At 41.8% G+C, this 17,520-nt stretch overlaps 2 protein-coding genes across 2 annotated transcripts in view; one reads left to right on the plus strand and one right to left on the minus strand.

Moving 5' to 3' along the window:
• The window catches only part of PEX1 (peroxisomal biogenesis factor 1), a 71,268-nt gene extending 62,851 nt beyond the window's left edge, over positions 1-8,417 (minus strand). Inside the window, exons 1-2 of the mRNA XM_052638375.1 lie at positions 8,292-8,417; positions 1,133-1,276 (exon numbers count right to left, since the gene is read on the minus strand). Of these exons, the coding sequence (XP_052494335.1) occupies positions 1,133-1,276; positions 8,292-8,417 (270 nt within the window). The remainder of the gene's footprint in view (positions 1-1,132; positions 1,277-8,291) is intronic.
• A 350-nt stretch (positions 8,418-8,767) lies between these two features.
• RBM48 (RNA binding motif protein 48) lies at positions 8,768-14,908 on the plus strand. The gene is made up of 5 exons (XM_052638785.1): positions 8,768-8,887; positions 9,395-9,585; positions 11,059-11,204; positions 12,507-13,060; positions 14,633-14,908. Exons 1-5 carry the CDS (start codon positions 8,777-8,779, stop codon positions 14,717-14,719), a joined length of 1,089 nt encoding a protein of 362 aa, XP_052494745.1. The 5' UTR covers positions 8,768-8,776; the 3' UTR covers positions 14,720-14,908.
• The last annotated feature ends 2,612 nt before the right edge of the window (positions 14,909-17,520 follow it).

The raw sequence follows: 17,520 nt of genomic DNA on the forward strand, positions 1-17,520 counted from the left end.
AACGTGCGTGAACAAAACTAGCCTGTGTTCAAAATAAGTTAAAACTTATTCTGAGAAACTGGTGTGTGCATGCTAAGTCGCTTCAGTCGTGCCCGACTGTGTGCGACCCTACGGACTGTATAGCCGCCAGGCTCCTCTGTCCATGGGATTTTCCAGGCAAGAATACTGGAGTGGGGTGCCATGCCCTCCTCCAGGGGAGCTTCTGGGCCCACGGACTGAACCGGAGTCTCCTGCACTGGCAGGTGGGTTCTTTACCACCAGCGCCACCTGGGAAGCCTCATGAGAAACTGGTAATAGAAAGCAATTTAGCCCCTCTCTCAGATCTTAAACGTGTGGGACCCTAGACTCGGCGACTTGGTTTTGAAAATCGATTTCACTTCTGGGAATTCCCTGGCAGGGCAGCGGTGAGGGCTCTGCGCTTCCCCTGCAGGTGCCACACATCTGACCCCTGGCAGAGAAACTAAGGTCCCACATGCTGCACTGTGCCCCCCTCCACCACTGCAAAAAAGTTTTTCATTTCATACATATACAGAGATGCTCAATGCATATTATCTTAACACATGGAAAGGATCTCTGATACAGTCTGTGGGGGAAAAACTGGAGAAAATATGTATGATCTCCTTCTTTAAATCCTAACGGTCTAGTGAGACCCCACAGTACAGACTCATTCGGAGGCTGGGGTTAGAGAAAGGGAAAAACATTTTTTACTTTCAACTGTAAAGTATCTGTACTGAATATGTATTACTTCTGCAGTTTAAAATATTTAAAAACATAAACTGGTGAATATGATAAAGTGGAGACAGACAGGAGTCCTTAAGCTTTGGAGTTTACAATCTAAGCATAGTAAGTAAAGCTGAATAATTCATAAAGAATAACTGAACAAATTAAGGAACCTGGCAACTGAGTACAATAAAAGGTAGACTAGAAAATCAAGTAGAGAGGACGGGAGACTATCAGACAATGACTTAACAGAGTACATGACAGGCAGTATATGTAACTTGAATATCTTAGACTGGTTATAGTAGCTCACAGGTTAGGTGTCATCTCACCTCCCTAAATCATGCATCTGAACTTTTATTTCTTTTGCTATACAACATTTTAAAAAGTCATTGTCATCACATTTTGTGCTTACCTGTGCCCCATTTGAGAGTCCAAGTTTCTGACCAACTTGTCTGTTAATTTCAGCCACATTTTCACCTTCATCACTAAAATGTCTGCCTTCCACCCAGCTCAAGAATGCAGGTTGGTGACCCCAGGCTACTTCTATCGCTTGATTCTATTTATTCAAGAAATAAGAAATGGGGGAGAAAGGTTTTGAAAGTTTTTATATGCTTCTCTGGATTCACAGAAAAGGTAAACTACAACTGCAATCCACATGTACAAAAAGAGTTCTGTAGATAGCTGAAAGCTCTCTGTGATCCACCTTCATCACAGCATTTAAAGTTTGTAATCATTTCCAGTACCTAATGGCGATGATACTATGGGTGAAACCAATACCTGCATATCCTTATGATGACAGGATAAATGGATTCAACCATTCCAGAGTTCACAATGGCAACAGCAACAGGGAGCCAGTGAACTGAGATAGCCTTTGACTTCATTTAGGATTAATGACTCAAAGAAAAAAACTACACCAGAACACATCTCTGCAGTATTTTCTATAATTATGAAAACTCAGGGCTATCTTTATATGCCTAGCAATATGGAAATAAGCTATAAATTTACTACTTTAGTAAAGAATAGGTAGATAAATAGAAACAAGTAATCAATAAAAAGCATTAGCATTTATTTATTAGATAAATGCACGTGGTAAAAGCACAGGAAGTATAAAGACATAAAATGTGAGGGCTGGTTCCTGTTCCCGAGATAATTACTGTTAATAGCTTCTCTTATGCATTGTAGAAATTTCATATTATTCAGCTTAAGTAATTTTAAGTCTTGAACTATGGAAATATATTTATAAGTCAAAAAAGCAAAGTATAAAATTTATTCTCATTAATAGCAATTATATAAATTATTAATAGCAATTATATAAAATATGTAAGTTTATGTCTAAGGATTAAAAGCCATTTTCTATGATTAAAAAATTACAAACTTATTACAGAAATATTAGAAAGTACATAAACCTTGGAAAATATATACAAGGAATTACTGATATTCCCATGTGAATTATCAACCAGGTGATATAATTTGGTCTTTTCTGGCTAATCCTTTTTTCTATGCACAAGTTAACTGTTTTATTATGGTTATGATTTAATATCCTTTTCCCCCACGCATCCTTGTTATTGTACGTATTTTCACATACAGATCATTTTTAATAAAAAGTAAGAGTTTCACTGATAGCCATTAACACTTAACATCTCAGGAAGTTTTAGTACTGTTGTGCTGTGTTAAGTCCCTTCAGTCTTGTCCAACTCTTTGCAACCTCACAGACTGTAGCCTGCCAGGCTCTTCTGTTCGTGGAATTTTCCAGGCAAGAATACTGGAGTGGGTTGCCATGCCCTCCTCCAGGGATCTTCCCGACCCAGGGATCGAACCTTTGTCTCTTACTTCTCCTACGTTGGCAGGTGGGTTCTTTCCCACTACTGCCACCTATTAAATTCACTTTAATCAAAATAAATTTTTTAAGTTTAAATTATTAAATTCATTTATTTACATCAAATTTTACTATCTCAAAAATAGCTATGGACTGATTATTGTATTTGTTTTAATAGAACAAATTTCAAAGAATGTTGGAGCCACTTCTAAGGCAATATAAGGTACTTTAAATGTATTAAAACTTTGTTTATAAGAAATCATCGTTTATCACTTAGTTCTTCACAGGAGAGTCCAACCTGTTTGGCTGACAAAATCCTTCCATTGAGAACAGTGTGATATGGCAGCAAGAGCCCCAGATCTGGAGTTAAAAGTCTTCAGTTACTGGGTCAGCTATTCCTACATGAGCTGAGAGGATGAGAGTCTGGGATATCATAGTCAGTGACTTTTAATCCAGATCAATTCTTCTACTTCATATGAAGAAACTTTTAAAATCACAGACGTTAAATAATGAAACATGCCCTGAAATATTAAAAAAAAACCTCACCAACTCCCTGGAAAAGGGAAAAATCAACTTTGTGAAATATGAGAAATACTTCACTTATTCATTTGGTCAAAAGGTAGTCACCAGGGACTTACTTGGTAGTCCAGTGGTTAAGAATCTGCCTTGCAATGCAGGGGACACGGGTTTGATCCCTGGTTAGGGAACCAAGACGCCAACTAAGCCCGTAGCTCCAACTACTGAGCCCTTGTGCTCTGAGCCGACAAGCCACAGCTAGAGCCAGTGCCCCAGACATGCCACAGCTAGAAAGCCAGTGCCCCACAGGGGAGATCCCGCGTGCTCTGAGCTGACACGCCACAGCTAGACAGCCAGTGCCCCACAGGGGAGATCCCACGTGCTCCGAGCCGACACGCCACAGCTAGAGAGCCAGTGCCCCACAGGGGAGATCCCACGTGCTCTGAGCTGACACGCCACAGCTAGACAGCCAGTGCCCCACAGGGGAGATCCCATGTGCCACCACTAAAACCTGATACCGCCAAATAAATAAATATATATATTTTAAAAAGTGGTAAGCAGACCCATATGTTCAGCTGCATTTCGTAAACTTTGCAGACTAATGTTCTGAGTCCATTTTTATGTCAAAAATCATTCACTTGGACCACAGAGCCCCTGGGCACTCAGGTAGAGAGAAGAAAAGGACAGACTGTAGAGAAAGGAGCCCCTTTTCCAGGAGTTCAATCAAATCAACAAATGACTGACCATCTGCTGCTGCTAAGTCGCTCAGTCGTGTCCAACTCTGCGTGATCCCATGGACTGCAGCCCACCAGGCTCCTCCATCCATGGGATTTTCCAGGCAAGAGTATTGGAGTGGGATGCCATCGCCTTCTCTGGACTGACTGTCTAGTTTTGCCCAAACCCATGGTATCAGTATCACTTGAAGGGAACTGCTGGGTAAAACCACAGGCTGCAATGCCTTAGTTCAGCCAGGTCCCAGGCCTGGCTCATCTCTGGCTAACACAAAGGAAATGCAAAACTGCACCTGGTCATTTTTGGAGGGCTCTTTAGGTTCATTTGGTTGCACTCAGTGTGGATTTGAATCCACTCCCCTGCTTCAGCAGTGCAGACAAAGTAACTGAGTTACAGTAGTGGTTCTCAGCTGAGGGCAACTGTGCCCCAGGAGACATTCGGCTATGTCTTGAGATACTCTGGGTCACAACGGGGAGGAGGGGTGTTGCTGGCTCTAGATGGGCAGAGGCCAGGTTGCTGTTAAACAATATCCTACATTACCCAGGACAGAGCCCCACAACAGGAAACTTTCCAGCCCAAAATGTCAACAGCGCCAAGGTTAAGAAATCTGAGTTAAAACATTCTCTGGGTACTCAGTCTTGAAACACGGAGTTGGATAATAAGATAATATTTGAAACACAGAACAGAGTATAAGAAATGAGCTGTTACCACATAAACACAGCAGTGAAGTTCTGAAAAGGAGACAAATATGGGCATGAGAGAATCTGAAACTACGTGGGGGAGGTAGGATCATGCTGTTTTTAGTAGCATCAGATGCAGAAAAATGTTTTCGGGAAGAATAGCTTGAGTAAGAGTACAGATGTGGGAAGGAGCTGGGTGTTGGAAGAATAGTGAGAAGGTGAGCCTGGGGGAGGTAGGTGAGTCATTGTTGTTCAGTCGCTCAGTCGTGTCCAACTCTTTTGAGACCCCATGGACTGCAGTATGCCAGGGTCCTCCGTCCATGGGATGTTCCAGGCAAGAATACTGGAGTGGGTTGTCATTTCCTTCTCCAGGGGATCTTTCCGACCCAGGGATTGAACCCACATCTCCTGATTCTTTACCACTGAGCCACCTGGGAAGCCAGGTGAGTTTTAGATGAGGGCAAATTAACTGCATGGAAGTGTACTGGCTGATTTCCTTACACACTGAAGTACAGCAATGACCTAGATATAGATGGTCTCTTTCACTATTTCACACTGTATGATTCGGGAATAGTGAGTCTTGACTTGGTGCATCCAAGAAGCCTTAAGATACTTTTTTAATAAAACTACAGATGCCTGAAGCCCACTCCCCAAGATTCTGATTCAGCAGGTCCATCAAAAAACCAAAATATCTATTTTCAAAGCGTTTAGGAACATAGTAAATACAATTAACACTGCTGCATTAATACATGAAAGTGGTTGAAAGTAAACGCTGAGTTCTCATCACAAGGAAAACTTTCTTTTCCTTTGCTATAATTTTGTATCTATAGGAGATGACGGATGTCCAGTACACATTTTGATAATCATTTCGTGATGCAAGTCAAATCATTATATGCTGTACACTTTAAACTGACCCAGGGAGACCTCCCTGGTGGTCCAGCGGCCAAGAGCCTGCACACCAATACAGGGGCGCGGTCCCATGCCGGGTTGGGGAACAAGATCCTGCAAGACGCAACAAAGATCAAAGGTCATGAGAGCGGCAACTAAAGACCCGGCAGGACCAAATAAATAAATAAATACTAGAAAAGAAACTTACACAGAGCTGTATGTCAATTATATCTCAATGAAACTGAAATCGGGGAAAAAAAGGTAAGTCTGATACAGTTCAGAAAATCATTCTCACTTTTTTCCCATTACAGTACCATCTGTATTGTGTATTCAATGCTTCAGCTGATGTAAAATAATTCAACCTATTAACTCCCAATTCATGACTTTCTGCCTTAGTAATTATTCATGGGGGCGTCCCTGGTGGTCCAGTAGTTAAGAATCCATCCACTAATGCAGGGGACACGGGCTCCATCCCCGGTCCGGGTAGACACCAGGTGCTGTGGGGCAGCTAGGCCCACGCGCCCTGGGGCCTGTGCTCCACAGGAGAGGAGAGAAGCCACCTAGAGCCAAGTCCTTGAACCACAACAGAGTAGCCCTTGCTCGCCACAACTAGAGGAAGCCCCCGTGCGGCAATGAAGTCCCAGCACAGCCAAAAAATAAGTAAAAAATTTAAAAATTATGCTTTCTAACTCAATAATTTATGAAGGCCTATTTTAACCAGAAAATAAAACAATGTTTTATTATATATTACACAAAGATATGTTTTTTAACTTTTTCTTAAAATATAATTATAGTATCATTTTTAATGTCTAAAAATTGAATACAATATAAACGTTCAACCAGTGAACAATTAAATTACGGCAAACTTGTGACAGAACGCTAATCAACCTCTAAAAAAAAAAATTACCAGACAATTACCAGACGTCCCTGGTGGTTCAGCTGGTAAAGAATCCGCCTGCAATGCAGGAGACCTGGGTTTGATCCCTGGGATGGGAAGATCCCCTGGAGAAGGGATGGGCTACCCACTCCAGTATTCTGACCTGGAGAATTCCATGGACTCCATAATCCATGGGGTGGCAAAGAGTTGGACACGACTGAGCAACTTAAAAAAAAAAAAAAGACAATTACCTTTTAATAAAATAAAACACTCATAAGACTGTAAGAAAATATCAGTATACAAAACTACCAGTGTGTGTAGGCCTTGATTTCTGTTAAAAATAGAGATTTGAAATAAAATGAAGATTTGAAATAAAACTGGAAGATTTGATCCAAACTGTTAACATTTGTTATCTCTAGGTTTGGGAGTTATGGGTAGCTTTTATTCTCTTGCTTATAGTTTTCCACGTTTCCCAAATTTTCTACATAACATATGTTACTTTTATAATTAGGGAGAAGAGTTGGCCTAGTCTTCTGAAACAGGCTAGATAGAAACAACAGTTTGTTCCAAGGCTAAGGGGGTTTAAGTTTCAAAAAGATACCCATGAATTGATTCTTACAAATATTTATCAAAGGCTCAAAATTTAAAACAAAGATGAAGACCATTAAACCTCATACAGCACCCACATTCTAGGAGCAAATTAGTATAAGGAAGCACTCCTATAAGCTCACCAGGTGAGGAGTGTTTCCAATAAACTCCTGAGGTGATGATTTAAATTTCCATCAGAGCTGACGGAGAGCACAGAGGTGGCAGGATCTACCTAGGACTTGGTGACAATACTAACTCATCTCCTGCCATGAAGGATAGCTCATCAGAGCCTAGAGACTGTCTGCTGTTCAGATGCTCAGTGACTCTTTGCCACCCCATGGACTGTAGCCCGCCAGGTTCCTGTTCCTGGAATTCTCCAGGCAAGAATACTGGACTGGGTTGCCATTTTCTCCTTCAGGGGATCTTCCCCATCCAGGAATCTAACCGGCATCTCTTACATCCCCTACATTAGCCAGAGGATTCTTTACCACTAGCTGTCACCTGGGAAGCTCCAAGAGACTCTCTACAGTAAAAGCAACAACGGCAGGATCTATTGAAATTAACATGCTTTGAAAGACCGGGGGAAAACAATCTAGAAAAGTAGTTAAAGGGAAGTAGCTAAAATGGAGAGGTGGGATATTTAAAATTATTGCAAACTCCTAAATATTTCCTGCAAGGATTAGCCCATAGTGGGTACTATGCATCCAGGATTTTCAAAGATTTCAAGTGTTCTTTTTGTCCTCATAGCACACTCAAACTGGTAGACCAGGTGCCCCTATTTTATAATTACGAAACTAGGGATGTGGTTAGAACTATGAACTACCACAATCACAATATCCAGAGGGCAACTAACTGTCCAGAGGGCAATGTCCAGAGGTCCAAGTATGCATAATCCCACTGCACGTTCCGGGCACACCTAGGAGGTATTCCGAGCAGCGGAGACGCAGCGAGAACCTTCATCTTATTAACCTATCTTGCTCGCGGCTCAGTCTCTATTAATTTACAAGGACTCCTGGGCCACAGCCAGGCAGGCGCACCTGGAAACCACTGGCAGGAAAAACGTTTTTTACGATCGAAACAAAACAAAATCCGCAAAGACAAACCCGACTTCTCCAAAGCTTTTCCAACCTGGAGTGAGGAATAGCTGAACTCAAGAGATAGAATTATCAGGATGTTTGAAAGCCGTTTCACCTAGTGAAGACCTGGAATACGTACGGCAAGTTAACGCAAAGGCCCGGGGCTGCACCCGACGTGGTAGGGCTGCAAAGACCGCCCGGACCGGCCCTGCTCCAGAGCGGCCCACGTTCTGGCCGATGAACAGGTCGGCGGCGCGGGGAGAGCAGCCCGCGTCCCGCCGTCGGGAGACGCCCGAGCGGCCGCTGCGTCCCGAAAAGGCCCGGGTCCCGGGCGACCGCAGACGGCCCCAGAGGAGTCCCGAGTCCGGGCTGGGGAATCCATGGGGCGGGCGCGTTACCTGGAGCAAGTGCAGCTGGGCCACTAGGCGCCGCGGCAAGTGAAGGAAGCAGTCGCGCGTGTTGGTGAAGGCCACGGTCACGGCCGCCCCGCCAGCAGAACCCGCCAGCCGACCGCTGCCCCACATCCTCCGCAAGCGACGGCCCCGCCCGAGGCCCACCCCAGCGGACCCGGGCTGCCTGCGGACCGAGGGTGACCGGGCCAGATGGGCTCGATCGGCCCCGCCCCCAGGCCCCGCCCCTCGCGCCCGCCGCGCCTCGGGAGCTGGAGCGGCAAGCCAGCCCAGTCCGGCTCGCCGGGCATCTCCGCCGCGCCGCTGGAGGGCGGCAGCTCGCTCGCCGCCTACTTGCTCACAGGAAACGATGGCCAACCCTGTGGCTCCTTCAGCCAATCTCGGCGCGCCTTGACCCATCCCTCTCTCTGATTGGGTAGTCAGGAGGGCAACAGGCGGATGTTGTCGTCTCTGCGAGGGCCAAAGCCGGCAAGATGGCGTCGAGTGGAGGGCAAGTTGGTGGCGTATTCGATCACCACGTCCAAAGGGCTGTGTGTGACTCGAGAGCCAAGTATCGGGAGGGCCGACGGCCTCGCGCTGTGAAGGTAAAGTGATTTTGGTTTCACTCGTTGTCGTCGGTAGCTTTATGTGAGCTGTAGCTTCACACGCCTACTTAATGTAAATAAAGTCTTGAAAGGCTGCGGTCACATCCATTTGCTGGAGATGAGTGTGAGGAACGCCGGTACCCAGGTAGCAGATACTCTCGCGGCCTCTTTAGTCAACTGTTGGAGCTCCGTGAAAACGGGGTATGTGTTTTAGTCGTATCTTCCGTGTTTACAGTAGTGAATATTTAACTCTTTCCTGTAACATTTACCGAGGCAGCTTCTGAAGACATGTCGATTGGAGGTAGTCTATTATGTGCTTTAGCTCGAAGCCCTCACATGAAGGGTGAATTATTGTTTCTACAAAGAGAAGGGCAGATTAAAAAAAACCTTTTCTGAAGACCTGAACAGAGTAGTTCTTGTTTTCAGGTTTTTTTTTTTTTTTTAATAGTAACAGGTTGTCCTAGGCTTGTTTGTGAAACACATTTAATGTGTGTGCATTTCTTTTAGGTCTATACAATCAATTTGGAGTCTTGGTACTTATTAATTCAAGGAGTTCCTGCCGTGGGAGCAATGAAGGAATTAGTTGAGCGATTTGCTCTATATGGTGCAATTGAACAGTATAATGCTCTAGATGAATACCCAGCAGAAGACTTTACAGAAGTTTATCTTATTAAATTTCTCAATTTACAAAGCGCAAGGTAATATACAAGTCGGGCAGTGTCTCATTTCCTCTGTTCCCATTGCTATCATTTTGGCCTCTCTCATTCTTTCATGAATTACTCAGTAATCTAACATGGCTTTTTATTTTTCTCCAGTATTCTTAATGTAAGTGTTAGCTTTATCAAAAGTCTGTCCATTAGGTCATCCCCATGCGTAACCATTTTCTGTCTTGTAGTGTGGTAGATTAAAAATCGGGTTTGGACTAAGTTTTCAGGTTCCACTGCTTACTAACATGATGACCTTGGACAAGTTATTTAATCCCATTAAACCTGTTTTCCTGTCGTATAAAATGTGTAAGGATGAAATGAAATAATCCATGTAGAGGGCTTAGCAGATGCCTCCTGCTCAGAATGCGGTAAACAACATTAGCTGTTAGGTTTCTTGTTATGCACCTATATGAAATGACCCCATCTTTTTTTTTTTCTTCTGTATAGCATAAATCCTCTGCTGTAGTAAGGGAAATATGAAATGCCTTATCTTATATTCTTGTCACTAATATGCTTCAAGACCCATCCCTTCACTGGCTATTACAATTCACATTTTCTGTGCTACAAATAGTACTGGGGTATATGGGTCATATATTGTTCTCCAGTTGCTTTTATGTATAATCTCACTGCCCTAACCAACTTTCCAGCTCCTCATGATTAGGGAAGTATATTTCCTTATTGTGTATTCATTCCACGAAGCTTTTGCATCTCCCACACCCCTTTTACAGTGTGACATGTGGATTTGAATCCTGGCTCCACAAACCAAGGTGAGCTTGGACAAATAATCTCCCCATGCCTCAGAGTCATCATAGGGATGTTGAGAAGTGTGATTTCAAGTGAAGCATTTAGGCCACTGCCTGGCACATGGTAAAATCTCAGTGAATATTTCTTACCATTTACCTCGGACACAGAAGTACTTAATTTTGTAGTAATTCCTGGCCAGTCATAGATGTTTAGTAAGTATACATTAAATGAATACTATCCTCTCCTTTTCTCATTTACTGTTACATATTTGTGTCTTCTCCATTATTAAATGTTTATAATTGTAATATTTTTATTAATTTATCTTTGAACCCCATTATAGGAACACATTGTGCTAAAAAGGCTAAGCTGGGCATGAGCTAATTCTCGAGGGCCTTTTAACACAGAATCTCTATTTCATGACCACAGATTGTGTACCTCAGGCCAACCAGCTGAATCTTATGTTGGTTAAAGGGAGTCTGGATATGTTTGGAAAACTTAGCTTAAAACCTATGAAGACTCTTGGGAGAGGGGAAAAAGGCTCTGAAAGAATATGCAGTGGATCAGTAGGGTCAATACCATTCACGTGCAGAGCATCGTAGCTCCGAAGCTATAGGATTTATGTATACAGCAAAATCTGGACTTAGCTTTTTAGATCAATGCATTGTATGCTAGTTAAGCTTTCACCCTAAGTAAACCATGGTATCGTGAATTTCTGCTTAGGATAGCCAAGAGAAAAATGGATGAGCAGAGTTTCTTTGGTGGCTTGCTTCATGTGTGCTATGCTCCAGAATTTGAAACAGTTGAAGAAACCAGAAAAAAATTACAAGAGAGGAACGCTTATGTAGCAAGAATGACTAAAAATAAAGGTATGTAAAGCCTACTACTAAACACCTCCTATGTGTCAGGCATTTTGCTGAGTTTACCCTCCTAGAGTTTTCCCAGTCTAGTGACTATAAGCTACGAAGTTTTTTCTTTACAGAATGTTATGTAATCTTGCCTGGGAAGGGATAGATGTTATTTCATGGAAGATTCCTACAGGATGAGAATGGTGGCTGAGTTCTGAAGGGAAAGTAGACATTACCCAGAAAGGGAGAGGAACAGATGGAAAGATGGGCCAGAGGAATAAATGAGCATCATGCATTTTAAGGAACTGTGAGTAATATAACCACAACACAGCAGCTTACATGTGAATCTGAGATAAAGGGGACAGTAAGTGAATCCTGAAAGGCCTGTGTCCATGCTGAGGAATTAAGGCTTTGACCAAAAGGCAGTGAGAAACAACTTCTGATGTGCAGACCAGTTTGCACTGCGAATCTAAAACTGAAAACAGTGGGAAAATTCCACTTTTGATCAACACCAGCTGGCCAGATGCCCCATGTTTCTAATCAAGTTGCCCTGGACACAAATTCCCAGTGCACAGAATGGAGTCACAGGATCTAGTTCATGGATTGTAGAACGAGAGGAGTCAGCACTGGACTATGATAGTGTGTGTGGTCTGAAATCTGAATAATTCTAGAGGCTCAAATTACCAGATTTTCACCCTCTGGTTAAAAAGAAAAGACAGTGTCTAAAAAGCCATTGACTAAAATGAGTTTCTGACTGACTGGGTAAGGGGCACCTGGCAGTGTGAAGAGAGAAGTGGAAAACTTACCCAAAATTTTGGCAAGAGCTGTTGGGAGTCTTTGGTCATTCGTAGGCCCTGAACTGTAATCTGGGTAAATGTGTAAATAACTGGTTCCAGGAAAACCTGTATGTGTGGTGAAAGAAATGATAAGATATGGACCCAGCATATTGTTTTCTTTAAAAACCACAAACACAAACTAAGCATAATACGTTCAAATAGTAAAAGTACTCTGAAGATATAAAGTTTTCTGTGTAATAACATGGAAAAACTCCCCAAGATGTAGAGTTAACTGGAAAGCAGATACAGAAAAGTGGGTATTATAGGAGAACAAGAGGGCTAAGTGGGAGGGGAAGAAGACTGGACAGATAACCTTTTTAGCTTTTAAACCATGTAAATACAGTACTTGTTCAAGAATAAATTTTTTAGGGTAGCATTCATTAACATCTTAATGTTTCTTTTTAAAATTACTTGTTTCTACATGATGAAAACAGTAAATGAACCATTTCTGTTTCCCTTTCCCTGCCTCTTAAATTGTAACATACAGACCATTACATGACAAAGAAGCATAAAGATGCAAAAGATTTTAGAGGGGACTTCCATTCAAAGACATCTGGATTTCCTGCAGCCTCTCTGAACACTTCTACTGGGAACTCAGATCTTTGTCTTCCTTATTCTCCTGAGTTGCCATTGTGTTATTTCTCCCCAAAGTGTAAATGTTCATCAGGAGAATATGTAGACAGACCATCAAACTCCTCTCAGGATGGTAGAAACTTTGATGACACACTGGGGCATTGTGACCACTGTGACTCTCTGCAGAAAATGCAGATGAAAACTTTACAAAATTCATTGGCCCGCCATGGCGCACAGAAGGCTCTCGCTCCTTCAGAGGCAGTTGACAGGTTTATGCCTAGGACAACACAACTGCAGGAGCGGAAAAGAAGACGAGAAGATGACTGCAAACGTGAAACCCTTCTTGAAGCATGCACAAGTAGTAATGAGGTTATGATTGGCCCTCAGTTACCAGACATTCCTAAAGTGGACATGCATGATGACTCCTTGAATACAACAGCGAATTTAATTCGGAATAAACTCAAAGAGGTAAGATCGTTTAAAAAAGAAACTTCTAAGAGACAGTTTGGTTATAAGGACTACCAGCTAAGTGGAGAATTATTTGTAGGAACTTCAGTATTGTCCTTCTCTTTTTTCCATTTTTAATTTTTACATGTTTTCCTACAATTCTGTGTTGAAGTAACTGAATTTGACTTACAGATATGTATTTGTTTTGATACCTTTAATCCTTTCTTTAAATATATTTTATGTTACTCTAGGTAGAAAATATAAAAGCAGTAGTTTCAGCCAGATTAGTCTATGAGAATGGAGCCCAGGCCCTCCCTTTTTAAACAAAACTATCCCTCTCCAGATAGTTCTAATATGAGCCAATGTGGAGAACTGCTGCATTGAGGGGAAATTATTATAATTTATTTCTCAAGTTCACAATTACAAATTTAAAAATTCAAATGCTTATTTTGCTTCTTTGATAATCATAGAAGAAGGTGAGATTTCTAAAGATTAGGCCTGAAGGTCTGCATTTTAATTCTAATTTCGTAAGACCTATTGATAGATGGTCCTCCTTAAGTAGTTTTTAATGTTATTTACATTATCATTTTCCATTTTCTAAGCACAAATAAAAGTTAACATTTGAGATAGCTTTTGAAAGATACCTTACTGTGGGGCAAGCCTTTAGAAATCATTATCTGAAGGAGAAAGACCGTTCTCTTGTACTTGAACTCAGGTTCAGAAAGTGCTTTTCACATAGTGGTACATATATTTCACAAATGTGATTAAGAAAGGCTAAGGTAGATTATTTTATGTACCTTTTCTTAACATCAAAGTTATATCCAGTTAAGGACGAGGAATTATTTTATAATAATAAAAACTGAGGGACACAGTTTCTATGCTTAAACTTCTATAGCATTGTTTTCGCTTCTGCTGGTGCCCAGCCTGCAGGTGCAGATAGACACAGACACACACATAGTTATCTTAGCCAGAGTCGACTGTGTTTTCAAGAAAAAAGTTAGGTCCAAATCCTAGATTTAGAAATTATAGAAGAAAAAATACTAAATACAGTTATGTCAGATTCTAGTAATTTTCCATTTTAAGTGAAGACTATTGTGTGTGCTTTAACTTACATTGTCTACTTTGTTCTGATGTATTTGGTTTCATTTTTCCCTGAGAAATTGAGGATTCTAGCATTTTTGCTTATTTCTCTACATTTTTCTTCCACCATCCTAGCTGGAGCCTCCTTGTCTCTGAATATATCAAACATTATCCGTGTTTCAAGTTACACAAAACCAGGGTATCTCTCTGTATTCATAAAATTAAAAGTGACTTAATAAAATAACAGATCTATAAAGGAATGTTAAAGTAGAGCATACATTTACTTTTCTCCCCTGAAAATTTTTCTTGGCTTTAAAAATCTCACTCCCATCGGTGTCTGGACAGAAGACTGCTCTGTATCTGGATTGCAGGCTGCACCTTGAACGTGGGCTGCCTGCCTTAAATGTGGTGATGGCAAGGCTTAAGCTCCCGGGTGTACATCTTACCTCTTCTAACAGTGTATTACTCTCCTAATAGAACTTAAACTGTTGGTGGTTCTCTTTTTAAAACTAGGTAATTTCATCTGTGCCCAAGCCTCCAGAGGACAAAGTGGAAGATGTGCATAGAAGTCGTCCTTTAAAACAAAGGAGAAGGATATAAATCGCCTGCAGTAAATTAATATTTTTAAAGGACTATTTTTTATTTTTCAGCTGTCATTTGGATTCTTGAAGAGATTTTACTGCTGGTATTTTTTTTTTTTTAATGCACTCTTATTCTTTGTAGTTTCATTCAAGCTACTTGTCTAATTTAGTTTCATCTTTTAAATTACTTTATTGTGAACAAAGAACATGCCAGCCAGTTATGTCCCTTTTAAAAAAATAAAACTTTTCCAGAACCTCCACTCCGTGACTTTGGTTACATCATTTTGGCTGGAATTGGGCCCACTGCTGTTCCTAACAGAAGAGTGTAGACTGTCAGGTGTTTAGGTTTTCTGTTTATGTTTTTGAGGAAGCAGGAGAAAAGAGGATTGTGAATGGCTGATTCACAACATTTGCTCCAAGATCTAAGGTTGTTGGCTTAACAAATTAATTAGTGTATCATTACTTACTATACCAATTGATGTTATTTGGATCCATACTTAATATTATAGAAATCATTCATTACAACATTATTTCTCATGTTGCAATCACTATATGTAAACCAACTGAAGCAAATATAGGTACTTTACAATATAAAGACAGGCAACCAGGATCTGTTTCTGATTTTAATAATTTTGGGTGAGTAACATTCAAAAATTAGAAGTCAGGGTGTGTTGGAATGCCAGGGCTTCAAAATCAAGACAACTCTGTAAAGCAAAAAAGTTAATAAACTGTTAAAGCTGAAATGAGCAGCATATATGCTTTAGTTAACTTCAAAGATAATTTACTTCGTCTGAGGCAGAAACAAATCAGTGTTTGTAAATGGTAGACTTTCACCACTGCTTCCCACATTTTTTTCCTGTCAGTGGGCCACATAATTGGAAGTCCAAGTATGTCCAGGCTGTTTTCCCTTTTTTCTTATTTGCTGATAACAGTAACAGAAGAGGCCCATACCAGATGGTGTCTCTTTTTCTTCTCTCCCGAGCCTAAGGGTCTCTTGCCTAATGGACTGAATTTGAACATAAAGGTTAGAAAGTTTCACCTTCATTTATGACGTTATGTGAGCTTGCTAGGATGGCACTGGATTGTGGATGGTATTAGAAGAAGCTGCAGGCAAGGGGACTGGCCCTACTTCCTCGTGAGATAATTACATACAGTTGACCCTTGAACAGTGTGGGGTTAGGGTTGCTGACCCTCCACGCAAAAATCCACATGTAACTTTACAGTCTGCCTTCCATATGTGCTGTTTTGTATCCTCAGATTCAACCAACAGTGGATCATATAATATGTATTTATTAATAGATAAAAATTCCACATACAAGTGGACCCTCCCAGTTCAAACCTGTATTGTTCAAGGGTTAACTGTACTTTCTGTGGCACTCTTAGTCAAAAAACATTAGCGACTTCAGCATAGAATTAGCAAGTTGCTGTCTAGATCAGCTTTTCAGACTTTTAGGTGTTCTGAATCTCTTCCTTGGGGTCTTTTTAAAATGCAGATTCAGATGGTGGTGGCAAGGGCTGGTGGGTGATGGGACTGGGAAGTTGTTTAATGGGTATAGAGTTTCAATTTGGCGAGATGAGCAGAGTTCTGGAGATTGGTTGCAAAATAGCATCAATGTACTTATCACTATTGAACTGTATGCTTAACATTGCTATTGCTATTGCTAAGTCACTTCAGTCGTGTCCGACTCTGTGTGACCCCATACACGGCAGCCCACCAGGCTCCCCCGTCCCTGGGATCCTCCAGGTAAGAACACTGGAGTGGGTTGCCATTTCCTTCTCCAGTGCATGAAAGTGAAAAGTGAAAGTGAAGTTGCTCAGTCATGTCCGACTTAGCGACCCCATGGACTGCGGCCTTCCAGGCTCCTCCATCCATGGGATTTTGCAGGCAAGAGTACTGGAGTGGGTTGCTTTTATGACAGGTGTATTTTATGTCAATTAAAAATTTTCTGATAGTCCTGAAGGGAGGAGCTGCTCTGTGGGTTCTGTGCCCCTGACCTTTTCTATGACTATGGAGGCCAGCGGTCCTCCCCATCCCTGGCCACAGACACAGGACGGACCATGACATGAGAGAAAATGAACCTTAACTGTGTCGCACACTAAAGAAAAAAAAGGTTCTGATTCAGCTGGTTTGAGGAGGGGTCTGAGAGTGCAGTTCTCACAAGTTTCTAAGGGTACCAGTGGTGTACAGTCTTACTTGGAGTAGTAAGACTCTAGATAACTGGGCTATGGGTGGAGTCTAGGGGAGCAGCTGAAGAACCCTGGTGGTTCCATCTGAACCTAAGTACTTACTCCAGTCTGTTATTCTATCTTAAAAAGAAGTTTGCCTTTAACACATGGATTTTTAATACAGGTTTCCAGACAGTTAAAATGTGGGGATAAACTACAGCAGGACAAGCTGAGATGACTTAAGGATAGCTTGAAAGTGAAAGTGTTAGTTGCTCAGCTGTGTCTGACTTTGCGATGCCATGGATTATACCCTGCCAAGCTGCTCTTTGCAGGAATTCTCCAGGCAAGAATACTGGAGTGGGTTGCCATTCCCTTCTCCAGGGGATCTTCCCAACCCAGGGATCAAACCCAGGTCACCTGCATTGCAGGCAGATTCTTTACCGTCTGAGCCACCAGCGAAAACCAAGGATAGCTTAACATTTCGGTGGATGAATCTGCATAAGGAGAGCTTGAAGTGAAAAAGTGAAAGTGAAGGTCACTTAGTTGTGTCCAACTCTTTGTGACCCCACGGACTATATAGTCCATGGAATTCTCCAGGCCAGAATACTGGAGTGGGTAGCCTTTCCCTTCTCCAGGGGATCTTCCCAACCCAGA

This window comes from Budorcas taxicolor, chromosome 4 (assembly GCF_023091745.1).
Source record: "Budorcas taxicolor isolate Tak-1 chromosome 4, Takin1.1, whole genome shotgun sequence".
Taxonomy (NCBI): domain Eukaryota; kingdom Metazoa; phylum Chordata; class Mammalia; order Artiodactyla; family Bovidae; genus Budorcas; species Budorcas taxicolor.